This window comes from Rhinolophus ferrumequinum, chromosome 6 (assembly GCF_004115265.2).
Source record: "Rhinolophus ferrumequinum isolate MPI-CBG mRhiFer1 chromosome 6, mRhiFer1_v1.p, whole genome shotgun sequence".
NCBI classification, from domain to species: Eukaryota; Metazoa; Chordata; class Mammalia; order Chiroptera; family Rhinolophidae; genus Rhinolophus; species Rhinolophus ferrumequinum.
The window spans coordinates 1,352,753-1,365,620 of NC_046289.1; the positions used below are offsets into that span (position 1 = coordinate 1,352,753).

General features: G+C 49.8%; 1 protein-coding gene across 1 annotated transcript in view; it reads right to left on the reverse strand.

The window, feature by feature from the left end:
• Positions 1 to 5,518: 5,518 nt before the first annotated feature.
• Positions 5,519 to 12,868, reverse strand: part of TDRD9 (tudor domain containing 9) — a 91,039-nt gene continuing 83,689 nt past the window's right edge. Inside the window, exons 33-36 of the mRNA XM_033108772.1 lie at positions 12,346 to 12,484; positions 8,703 to 8,821; positions 7,391 to 7,463; positions 5,519 to 5,917 (exon numbers count right to left, since the gene is read on the reverse strand). Of these exons, the coding sequence (XP_032964663.1) occupies positions 5,816 to 5,917; positions 7,391 to 7,463; positions 8,703 to 8,821; positions 12,346 to 12,484 (433 nt within the window). The 3' untranslated portion in view covers positions 5,519 to 5,815. The remainder of the gene's footprint in view (positions 5,918 to 7,390; positions 7,464 to 8,702; positions 8,822 to 12,345; positions 12,485 to 12,868) is intronic.

Below are 12,868 nucleotides of genomic sequence, written 5' to 3' on the forward strand. Positions count from 1 at the left end.
GACCCAAAATATGGCCTTTAAAATTCCCACTTAAAAGCTATGCCGTCTCCACGCCCGTCCGTTTTCATCTGACCCTCCTCCTTCCTTCAAAGCTCAGCAGAAACGCCACATCTCTGAGGCAATGCCCAGCCTGTGTCCCCAGATGCCCACCTGGGCCAGGTGCAGGCTCCTGCATGACACCGGCACCCACGGCGCTCCTTCCGGGGTCGGATCGTCTGTCCCCACCGGACTGCGGGCTCTCTAGGCGGAAAGCCTCCTGTACTCCCGTCTCTAGCACCTCTACCTGGCACCGTAGGTAATCACCGTTTAGAAAGTTATCTTTTCCTAAAATTATTTACGTCAATAATAATTAATTTCCACAATTCTCCGTGTTGTGAATTGCTGATTCCTTAATCCATTTTACATTTATCAAGTCTTACCTCCGGATGCTTGGACGTCTCCATAGCAATGAGCCTTGTGACGAGGAGGTGGCCTTGGCACCCGGCCCTAAGCGTGTGATGTGGGGCACTCGGGTCAGAGCCATCAGGGTTTCCGGGAGAGGGGGAGGGGGACCCACCTGCACTGCCTGGTCGGTGTCTGTGGCTTTCACCATCCTCGCAGGCCCTGTGGTCCTCCTGCTCCCCAAACACAAGGGCTCCCTGGAAGCCTGAGTCCCTGGGCAGGCCCTCCCCAGGTTGCTGGGGCTTCTATTCTAACTGCATTTGAATACCCACCAGGTGTCAGGTATTTCAGACTCAGGTGTTAATAAAATACAGATTCCACTCTCAAGCGGCCTATAATACAATGAAGGGCTTAGCCCTTCCTGAGGCGCGGAGTGGAATAAATTTAGCTACAAACTCCCCCAGAGTGCTGGGGAATAAATTAACTGCCGAACTCTCGTAGAACAAAGCACATTTTGGGGACACAGGCAGAGAGATACTTACTTCCACCCAGAGACTTAGGACAGCTTTGCAGAAGCGCCAACTTTGGGGGTGAACAGAGGAAAAGGAGGATTGCACTGAGGGCCGAGCAGCCGCAGACTCAGTCCACGTGGAGGGAAGTGTACAGGAGACAAAAATGAAAGCACGTGAGATATTCAGGAAATGATGAGAAAGCCCCAGGGCCGGGGGACCAGGCTGCCAGGTGAGGCCGTGACAGGCCTCGCACAAGGTATCCTTCTTCTCGGTGCTCTGACTCGGTTCTCTGGGGTTTTGCTGAGGAGGCTGCATGTGTATTCATACATGGATTGGCCGGGTTTTCTGGTGCTGGCTTTGTCTGATGTTGGCATTCTGGCAATGCCGGCCTCACAGAATGTGTTTGGGGATCATCCCTCCTCTTCAGTTGTTGAAAGAATTTGAGTAGAATTGGTGTTAATTCTTCATTAATGCTTTGTAGAAAGAACATTTGGTAGTAGAGCTATGTGTTCCCAAACTTTTCTTTTTGGAGAGGTTCTGGATTATTCATTTAATCTCTTTCCTTGTTATAGATCTGCTGAGATTTCCTATTTCTTCTTGAGTCAGTTTTGCCATTTTGTGTGTTTCTAGGAAGTTGTCCATTTCGTCTACATTACCTAATTTGTTGATGTGTGACGATTCACAGTGTTGTGTTGTAATACTTTCAATTTCTGTAAGGTTGGCAGTAAGGTCTTCGTTTTTATTTCTGGTTGTAGTTATCTGTCTCTTCTGTTTTTCTTAGTCTAGCTCAAGGTTGGACCCTTCCGTCACTCCATATACAAAAATCAGCTCACAATGGACTGATGACTTAACATAATAGCTAAAACTATAGAACTATTAGGAGAAGACACAGGAGTAAACCTGCATGATTGTGATCTGGCAGTGGATTCTTTAACACCAAAAGCATGAGCCACAGAATAGATGAATTGGTCGTCATCAAAATTAAACCCTTTTGTGCAAAGCACATTATCAAGAATTTAAAGAGACAACCTACAGAATGGGAGAAAGTATTCTCAAAGCACATATCTGATAGGGTTTAACCTCCAGAATATATAAGGAACTCCTGCAACTCAACAACAACAACAAAAATCCAATTCAAAAATATGCAAATGACCTGAATACAAATTTCTCCAAAGAAGAGACACAAGTGGCCGAAAAGTACACAGCTAACAGCATACTCAATGGTGAAAGACTGGAAGCTTTCCCACTAAGATTAGGAACCAGGCAGAGATCTCACCACTCCTGTTCAAGAATACACTGGAAATCCTAGTTAATGCAGTAAGAAAAGTGTTAGGTTGGTGCAAAAGTATTTGCGGTTTAAAAGGTTAAAAATAATTGCAAAAACCGCAATTACCTTTGCACCAAGCTAATAAATAAAGGCAAATAGCTTGGGAAGAAATAAGTTAAATTCCATTTGTTCACAGATGACATGATTATATAGAAAATGCCAAAGAATTGATTTAAAAAAAAAAAGAAAAGCCTCTGGACTAAGAAGCAATTAGAGCAAGGTTGCAGAACATAACGCTAATATATAAGTCAATTGCCTGCGATCCAACAGTGAATAGGAATTAGAAACACGATGCCACTTTCATTAGCACCAAAAAGGAAAAGAAGTATTAGCTATAAATCCAACAAATATGTACCAGATCTGTATGTGGAAAACTCTTATGAGAGATCTTAATAAAGAAGATCTAAATAAATGGAGAGATATCCATGTATTTGGATAGGAAGACGTAATATTGTTAAGATGTCAGTTTTTCTCAACGTTATTTATAGATTCAACACAAGCCCCACCAAAATCCCAGCAAGCTATTTTACGGACATCAATAAACTGGTTCTGAAGTTTATAGGAAGAGGCAGGAGACCCAGAACGGCCAGCACAGTCGCGGAGAAGAAAGACAAAGCCGCAGGACTGACTCTCTCCAATTTCAAGACCCACAGCTATAGCAATGGAGACAGTATGGTATTGAATCAAGAAAGGACAAAACAGACCAACAGAACAGAACAGAGGCCCAAAAACAGACCCACAAAATTACAGTCAACTGATCTCTGCTAAAGGAGTAAAGCCAATTCAATGGAGAAAGAACAATCTTTGCAACAAATGTTGCTTAAACAACTGGATATCTGTATGGAAAAATACACACCTCAACCCCACATTACCACCTCTATCCTGTAAACAAAACAAACAAAAATTAAAACTTTAAAATGAATCACAGACTTAAAGTTAAAACTATAAAACTTCTAGATGAACCTTTGCAATCTTGAGTTAGTCAAAGACTTCTTACATAGGATACACATACTGAAAACACCATAAAAAAATAACTAAATTAAATGTTACTAAAATGAAGAATTTTACTTTTCAAAATACTCCATTAAAACCACACAGGCAAGCAGACTGGGAGAAAATACTTGCAGTGTGAATCTCTGACAGAGAACTGTGCCCAGACAAACAAACTCATTCTACTCAAGAAGAACACAGACGACCCCAATAAAAAGTGGGGAAAAGATTTGGAACAGATACCTCACGAAGAGACATAAAAATAATAGTCACACGAAAAGATGCTGAACATCAGTATTCACAAGGAAACGCATCACCTGGGACACCCCCCCCCACGGACCAAGTGCCAGACGCCCTTCACTGGGGCAGAGGTGCAGAATGGCGCAGCCACTGCAAAACACTTCGCTTGCCTAAGGAACGTCTTTAAAAAGGTACATACACACGTGACCCAGCAGTGCCACTCCTAGGTGTCTACCCTACAGAAACGGGACATGTGTCCACACAAAGATTAACACAGAGCCGTTCACAGTCTCTTTATTCGCAATTAACCCAAACCTGAGAACAACCCAAATAACCATCCAAGTAAACCGATCAATAAAATGCATGACAAGGAACGAACTACTAAACAGTTTCATGGATGGACCTGAAAAACATGCAAAGCAAAGGAATCCAGACACAGACTAAATCCTGTGTGAGTCCATCAACATGAAATTCTGGAAAGGAGAAATTTGTTCTCTAGCCGTGGTTCTCAACCAGTGTGCTGTCTAGAGATCTTGCAGTTGGCGTAACTGGAGAGGGTTGTGACTGGCATTTGGTGGGTAGAGGCCATGGTGCTGCTCGACACCCCCAGAGCACGCGCGCACTAGAGAGAAGCAGTGAGAGCCCAGTCCCCGCAGCAGAGGGCAGACCTGCAGTGCTGCTGGGAGCTGACTATAGTCAGCACAGGGGAGTTTGGGGGTAATGGAAATTTCATCCTCTTCACTGGGGTGTTGGTCTCAGAATGTGCACACCTGTCAGAACTCACACTGAACCCTTAAAATGGGTGTGTTTTACTGTATGTAAAATTTACCTCAACAACGCAGTTTTACAAACTAAACCACTGAGAGGAAGAGAAGTAACAAAGGTCGTAGTCAACGCTGAGCAAGATGGAGGCTATTCCAGAAACAATCAGGAAAGAGCAGGAGTGGTTTTCTCTGAGGGTCAGAAGCAGGGGGATCCAGGTCCTGGATTGTTTTTTAACAAGCCTTTTGCCACTCGTGAATTTTGTAACCATTCATGTAGTTGTTTCGGAAACAGCCCCACCGAGCACGCCAAGTACTCTGGCCTGCCCTGTGCCGCTCCCCCACTGGCCACTCCACGCGCCAGGGAACCAGGGACCCGCAAAGCCAAGGGCCAGCCGCGGTCAAACCCCGGCTCCCTCCTGACATGGCAGGCGAGGCCTGAACCTTAATGCTAGACACAGCTCTGGCTGCTGCTGCTGCTGCCACCCTGGTAGCAGCTCCTCCTGCCAAGCTTGGGATGCCCACTCCCCAGAACCCCCGACGGGAATGCTGGCGCTCAGCCCAGAGCTGCCCTAGAAGGTCCTGACGGCGACACCGTGACAGACAGTGGTGCGTGGCACACCTGGCATCCTGAGGGCTTCCTGACTGCTGCCCAGCCGCCAGCTGGGTCCTGGTTACAGAAGCCCCCCAGGGGTGGCGGGTCCCCAGACCTCCACACAAGCACCTGGGCACGTCCCCACACTGTGACCCAATATGTGCACTTCTCCTATTTCCTCACCAGGGAACTCTGACCCTTGGGCTTGGGCCCCCAAGCGGTCACCTGGCCGCCTGCGGGCACTCAGTGCATGGTCCCAGGTGGTTCTTCAGCAACCCTGCCCGATGGGATCGGCTGGTAACAACAGGTCTATGATGTTCCTTCATTTGGGTTTCTTAGGACGAAATACATTTCAGTCTCCCAACCAGACACTGTTAGAAACAGAAATGCGGTCTAATGCTTTTATTGTCTTACGAAATATACTCATTACCGGGCAATCTCTCTGATTTCCAGAGGAAACTAAACTAAAAATTGTAACTTAAGTAAAAATCTAAAATATACAAAACTGAAGTTAGTTTTACCAAAATTAGATATTTTCCCTCATGGAAAACAACTTAGAAAGTTCCACATGGTTTTGAAAAAGGACACAGCTTTCGCCTGTGGTAACGTGGGAGTCCTGGTTTCTCCTATGGCCCAGTTTTAAATCACTGTAACAAAACAGAACATACAAGCACATTCTGGAACTTTCTGTGCAAGAGTAGATGCTGAGATTTACCTGAGTGAATTTAAAGCAAAACACGGCTCTCTTTTCAAACGAAGGCTTCTTTCGGAACCATTTTCCCCCAAGCGTTTAACACAGTGGTTTTCTGTTTCTGGAAAAGACGGGGCTTTCCAACCTTCCCACAGGAAAAGAAATAGCGCTCTCTGGCCACCACCAAAGAGAAAGGTAGCAGGTGGAAGCCCCATTTGTTCGGGTGCTGGGGTACAGGACGGTGGGTCTGCAGAAGGAGCTGGTATCCATGGGGGGTGGGGGTGCCTCCAGGAGTCAGTGGGCACAGCTGCCCAACCCCTAGGAGCTGAGGACGATGAGCTTGTGGAGCTGGTAGAGGAAGGTGTTCCTCCCTCTGCTGCCCTTGGGGTCCGCCTGTTCCATGACCAGCTTCGGATCAACCTGACAGGGCAGACAAAAGGCCAGTCAGGCTCGGCAGTGGGACTTTGCTGGACGTCAAGTAAATAATGGGAATAAGTAAAATCATACACACACACGGACACACAGACATGTATGATAGAAGAAAGCATTCTAGTTTTCAAAGAGTATTTGTAGAATGCTTCTCTATCCATAACCTGCAGCTCTATACCCTGATAATTCACCTTTAAAGTCACCTTGCACAGTATGGACCTTTACTCAGAAAGCTCCCACAGGCTCCCTCCTATGTAAGAGAGGCTTTAAAGCATGCAACCTTTCTAAAGCTCATCAACCTCAAAATGAAATCTGCTTCCAAAGTGAGTCCTGCTATTGGCTTCCAAGCCGCGGCCAGTCTGCAGGCCCCGAGGGTGGGGGCAACTGTCCTCTAGTCACCCCGGCAGAGTTCTGTGCAGGATGAACTGCTCCTGAGGGCTCTGGAGACGGAGGCCAGTCAGGGAGCGCGTGGAGCAGCCTCTAGACTCAGACTCAGGTGGGACGATGCCACGTCCGGGGCAGCCTCTCTCTTGAACTGCCAGAGAAAGGATGAACTTCCGCCCCAGCTGGGTTTTTTTGTTTTGTTTGTTTAAGAAGGGCGCAGCTCACAGTGGCCCATGCGGGGATTGATCCGGCAACGTTGGTGTTATTAGCACCACGCTCTAACCCACTGAGCCAACCGGCCACCCCCCAACTGGTGTGTTTATAAAGACGGCCCTGGCTCTAGCATTAAAGGTTAGATTCCTCCCTGGGTTCTTTCCCCTGAAATCACTTTGCTCCATTCCCTAAACTGTGCAGCTTGTAAAGGTCAAGGTGCCCCAAATGGGACGTGCCCTACTGCATGGCTGCTGCGGTCTGAATTGTGTCCCCGGTCCATATGCTGAAACTGTGAGCACCAGGGAGGTGGTGTTAAGAGGCAGGGCCTTTGGGAGGGATGTGGGTCGACGCGGTCACGAGGGTGGGGCCTCCAGTGGGGTTAGTGCCCCTAGTGAAGAAGAGACCAGGCCCTGGGGGGACACAGCAAGAAGGTGGCCATGTACAAGCCAGGAAGAGGTCCTCAGCGGAACCCCGCTGTGCGGGCCCCTCCTCTCCACTTTCCAGTGTCTAAATCTGAGAGAAAATAAATGTCTGCTGTTTAAGCCACCCAGTGGACGGAATACTGCTGTGATAGCCCGAGCAGACGAAGACAATGCCAGTGTACCCTAAAAGCTGCTGCAGACATTCCTGTTTTACCGAAATCACAGGACAAGCAGCCTGGGTCTGACTCTTCACCAAGGTACTCCACAGTGCTGTCTGGACACCGCCTGTCTGGCCTGTGACATGCCCCAGTGACCAGACAGCCACCGCTGCCTCCAGACTCCGCTCTCAGCCCCGCCATGCCGCTGTGCGAGCCCTGGGTCCATCAAGGAGCCTGTCTCCGTCGATCCCGGCGGCAGGCTGCTCACCCTGGGCCCCATTTCTCACCTGATTCCACTCGTATGGCTTTTCGTGCCATTTAGGAACAACTCTCTCTCTTGGTTTCACTCGACAGAACAAACTAAAATTTAAACACGAGAATTAAGTCATCTTAGTGATACATTAGTAACTGAAAACACTACTGTAATCTTTCTAAAAAGATCTAAATCCTACGTACTTTCCCTCATAATTGTAACCAAGTATAACAATTATAACCACAACAAGTTTCAAAAGGTCAAGTTTATGGTCCTGACCAGAGAATCCCTGAGCTCACTGAACAGTCACAGCAGAACAGACAACGGGCTGAAGCAGCTATAAGACCACCCGGTCCCTTGTCCCTCCACAACCAGGGGGGCTGCCCCACTCCTGGGTCAGAGGCTGTGCGGCCCCTACTTGCAAGCAGCCACGGTAAATGGGGACATCGTCAGCTCAAGCACATTTAATGTTTCACAACATGGATTCTGACCGGTGCCGGTCACTCAGGCAAGTGATGTTCACTTTGTGCAAATGCACGGGCATGATCTGTGTGCACTTTACGTGGGTGCAACTTCAACACAAAGTCTACGTAACAATATTTTATGGAAGAAAGTGAGGACAGAAAACTAAAATTAGCCTTTCTCCCAACTGCTAAGATAGCTGTGTATACTTCACACCTTTTAAAGTGCTTGTACAGCTAAGAGAAGTCCAACCGAGACATATATGGGAAGGGACGGAAAGCCACCGTCCTATCAGAGGCCACCAGTCAACCCCAGCAGCACAGACGCTCTCGCGGCCAGAAAGGACTTGCCAGCAGCCTGGGAGAGCTGTGTGAGGCGGGAAGGCAGGACTGGATGTGTTGGCAGCTGCTGCTTCTCTGCGACCCCCTGCCCGCTCCCGGCCTCCTCCAAGCCGGCCAGGCTGCAGTGCCACTGGGTTTGGCCAATGCGGGTCAGTCCAGACGGCGGTGAAGGAAGGGGAGGTCAGGGTGCATATCCCCAGACCCCGTTCCCCGGGGATGCTCCATGGAGGGTCTCCCCACACGGCCTCTCAGCCTCCAGGCCCCCAAGGCACCGCTGCTAACACCCCCGGCTGTGGCTTCCCTCCGCCCTGCCCGTGCGGTCTGAAAGGGTCCCTTACTACACTGTCCTCTGCTTTGTGCCTGGGTCCTGACCGATGCACAGGACGAGGCGGCTGCTGTCCAGGGAGTCGGGCCTACGGCTGGCACTGGACGCTCACTGCAGAGGACCAGGCTATGACCTCTCCTGAACAACGCCAGTGTTCACGTCCGGACAGCTAGGAGAGCTGACGGGGAGGGAAGCCACCGTGTCATCGCGTGACTCACCCCAAAAGCTTCTGACGTGCACTGTCCTGTAGCTGCGCGATTCGCTCTGGCCCGAGACACTTCGACCCGTTTGGTCCATCACATACCAGCTTGTTAATGGCGGCCCTGAGAATATTGATCTGCAAATAAATGGCAACATAAGTACTCCTATGGTTCCACGACGACTGAGTGTCAGCCCACATTTAGGTAGTTCAGAAACATTCGGAGCCCAAATTCTTGACTCTCATCAACGTGCTTTCCGAGCAAATAATAAATAAAATAACACGAACAACATCAATAACTACCACCATAATTTAAGGAGCAATGACAAAAGAAGAAATTAAAAACCAGCAAGAATGGTTCTGACTTTTCAATGTAAGCACACTTTTCAAACTTCCATCTTAAAATTTAACATCGTTTAACTCCTGGCGTCACACAGCTAAAGTTCACGTGCATCACACACGTGCCCGTCACTTCGTCTGTAATGTGTGTACGGAGCCTAAGGAGGTACAACACGCCATGCGTGCTACCAGACTTTGTGGCGGTTCCTAAACAAGCTTCCCATTTTGAGCAGCTGACAGCTAAGCACGCCGGAGCCCAGCCCGTGCCAGCCCTCGCGTCTCCTCGGTGCATCTGTCAGGACGGGCTCCGGTGATGGTGCATTACTAGAACTGAACTCCAGGCCGTCCTGACCTGGATGGACCAGCCCAGGAGCCGATGCAGGGCCCACACTGCCCTGTGGTCATGTCTCCCCAGTCTCCTCTGCTCTGGGGCAGCTTCTTAGGCTTTTCCTGTTTTTCGAGACCTTAGCAGTTCTGAGCTGTGGTCAGGTATTTTGTGGGAGGCCCCCATTTGGGTTTGTGCCATTTTTCTCATGATCAGATTGGGGTGATGGGTGTTGGGGAGAACCCACAGAGGTGGGGTGCCCTTCTCTTATTGTCTCAGGATATGCGTGCCGTGACCATGACGTTGGCCTTGAGCACCTCGCTAAGTGGATCTGCAACTTGCCCACTCTAACGTGTCTCTTCCCTTCCCCACTCTACTGTCTGAGAACAGCGCTAAGTCTAGTCAGCCTCCAGGCGCTGTGTGGGGAAGGGCAGCTCAGCTGTACTTCCAGGGGCAGGATCTGTGAGGGATTCTTCTGTCCCTGAGAGTTCTCTCCTCTTCCCCATCTGTTCACTTATAGCCAATGGACACACGGATACTTATTTCACACTTTGAATTACAATCTAATACTAATTATCTGTTTTGCCCCCCCCCCCCCCCCCGCTCTTTCAGATTAGCTCCGGTGTCCTTGTGACCCACCCCTTTTTGCCACTTCCTTACTTTCTGGCACTAGGGATACTCCGGGCTCATCCTGTGTTCTCCCTGCCCAGCCCTAGAACCAGCCATTAATCCCAGGAGCCCTGGTTCCTTTGGCTGGAAAGCCCTATTGGAAATCACAATCGGGGCCTGGGTCTGTCCATGGCCCAGGTGTCAGGGCGCACACCCCACGACCCCTCTGTGCAGGTGCTGACTCAGTACTGACTGAGGGCTGACCCCACCCAGGGGGCCGTCCAGCCTTCCTTCCGCTGTGCTGCAGCCCCCGTCCAATGACCCCTGGTCCCACACCCACATGCTTCTTCAATCGCAGGCACACGGAGAGCGGCCTCAAAATTAACTTGTCCACGAGAAGCAACTTTGCCAAGCAGAGCCATGTTCTGTGAAGCTTTTGTCGGCAGCCTCACTGTTTCCAGTCAGAACCGGTTTCCAAAGCTCCTTTTCCTCCCCCTTCATGCAAAACTCCCCGGTGTCCTATCTGGTGTGTGTGTGTGAGTGGAGGTGTATACATATGAGTGTGTGTGGGTGTCTGTGTATGAGTGTCTGTGGGGGAGTGGGTTTATGTGAGTGGGTAAGAGTGTATAAGTGTACGTGAGTGTGGGTGTGTGTATGCACACGTGTGTGGGTGTGCGCATGGGATGTGCATGTGAGGCTGGGTAAGTGTGCGTGTGTGTGTGAGCACACGCGCACACACACCTTGATCGCGCACACGAGTCCCAGTCTCACGAGGGACCGTGGGGGGTCTGACATGCGCACTCGTGCGTCCGCGCCCAGCAGCAGACTGAGCAGCTCCTGGCCTGTTGCCCTGGGTGCCCTTCGCAGGCCTGCCCTGCACCCTGGTCCACTCATCTGTGTTCTGACCCTGGAGCTGAGCCTGTGCCAGATGTCACGTGGACAGAACCACACAAGGCGTGGTGACACATGAGCACCTGAGAGCCACCCCCCCTTGCTGAAGTGGACCCCGCCAAGCGAGCAGCCGGCCCCAGCGTGCTGTCCACTGCCCTGCTGACGCCTTCCAGACTGTACCCAGCATTCAACAACTGTGCACTGCCAACATTCGGGTTCTACAGGCGGGCAGTTCCCAAACAGCCTGGATATGTGCTTTGAGGTGGGATGACGGTGTCTCGTGGCAGGTGGGTGTCTAACTTTGAAGAACCTTGTCTTTTTATGTCGTTACATTCTGCACCCACCGACGACAATGAGCAGACCTCCTGCCCCATGCCCCCCGGCACTGTTCCTGCCAGGCCTTAGACTTCAGCCATTCTCACCGGTCTGAGTGGTGTCGCTGTGGTTTCACTGACAATTTCCTGATGACCCAGGACGCTGAGCACCTTTCATTTGTTCACTGCCATCCATCTTCGAATTTAGTTGCTTGCTTTATTACTGTGTTTTAAAAGTTCTTTATATGTTGTGGTCTCCTAGTGTGTAGCTTCTCTTCTCGTCCTCTTAAAGGGTCTTTTGCTGGGCAAGTTTTAATTCTGATACAGTCCAACTCACCATTTTCCTCACACATCATGCTTTTGGTGTTGCATCTACCATTTCATTGCCAAATCCAAGGTCATGTAGATTTTCTCCTATATTTACTTCTACATTTTCCCGTTAGATCTGGGACCTAAGGAATATTCTAGAAGTCCCTTTATGCAAAAAGACCCATGCCGAGGACCTCACCAGCAGGGCTCTGGGAGTCGGGACCTCAGCCTTCCTCCCACTGCCTTCTCTGCGGCTCTGCCCACCTCACCTGCAGTGTGGGGCTCGGGGACAGAAAGGAATCCAAGTGCTCAGACTACCTGCTCAGGACCAGCGTTCCCCTCACTTTGTAAAATGCAACTCAATGGAGTTATTAGAACAATGAGACATGGAAACAAAAGCACATAGAATACAAGCCCAAATTTCACGTTAGATTCCACAGCTGGAGCAGTGATGTGTCAACTGCTCCACCCATCTGAGCGCTTCACCTTCACGCCCGTGTCACCCCAGCCCAGACAGTGCAGAGGTCACAGCTGCACACCTGTCAGCAATGCGAGCCGACCTGTGCTGGGAGAAGATGCAGTGGGCCAAGCCTCGCTGTCCTCACTTCCCACCATCATCAGGCGAGCTGGTCAGCTAGACGTGGCGCGGGGGAGGCTCACAGCAGCCCTTCCGCCCTGGGGCTCGATCCATCGCCCAGAAAAGCCTCCCAAGCCAGAGCACCATCTCGGTCAGGAAGAGGGCTGTAACGGGCACCTGAGGGACAGGAGCATCTCCAGGCCGGAGCGCATGTCTGTTTCACACACCGTGTCAGACCCCACGCTCACTGTTAAACGGGCACCCAGCAGAGCTGGCACACCAGGTGAACCAGCCTTACCTCTACGATGTCCTCCACGCTGAACTGGACATCAAATGCTAGCTCGATGTCATGCTCTGGCAGGATGGGGGCCCCCGTGGTTGGGCTGCACCCCAGGCCACAGAGGACTCCAGTGTAGCACTTTCCATCCCCATCAACCCTATGAGAAGTTTGGAGAAGAGTTAGTATTCCAAAATTGGCAAGCCACGGTTTTAGTGTTAAAGGACCTGACCGAAAAAGTTCTGCCAACCTAGTAAGGAACTAATTTCATTTCTGCATTTCCTTCGCCAGTTTTTATACCAGAAAGAATAAACTATATATAGTTATAACTTAAATCTTTTAAATTAACCCATTAGTTAGAGTTTTAATTCTCACTGCAACAGAAAAGACAACATAAGGAATATTTCTATCACATACAATTTTTTCCCCTTTTTGAATCATTCCATGGGTTAATTCTTAGTGAGATTTCTGGACAAAAGTTGCACACATATTTCTGGCTTGGAAAAGAAGTCTAGCACTTAGTACAAGATGTCTGTTCCACCTT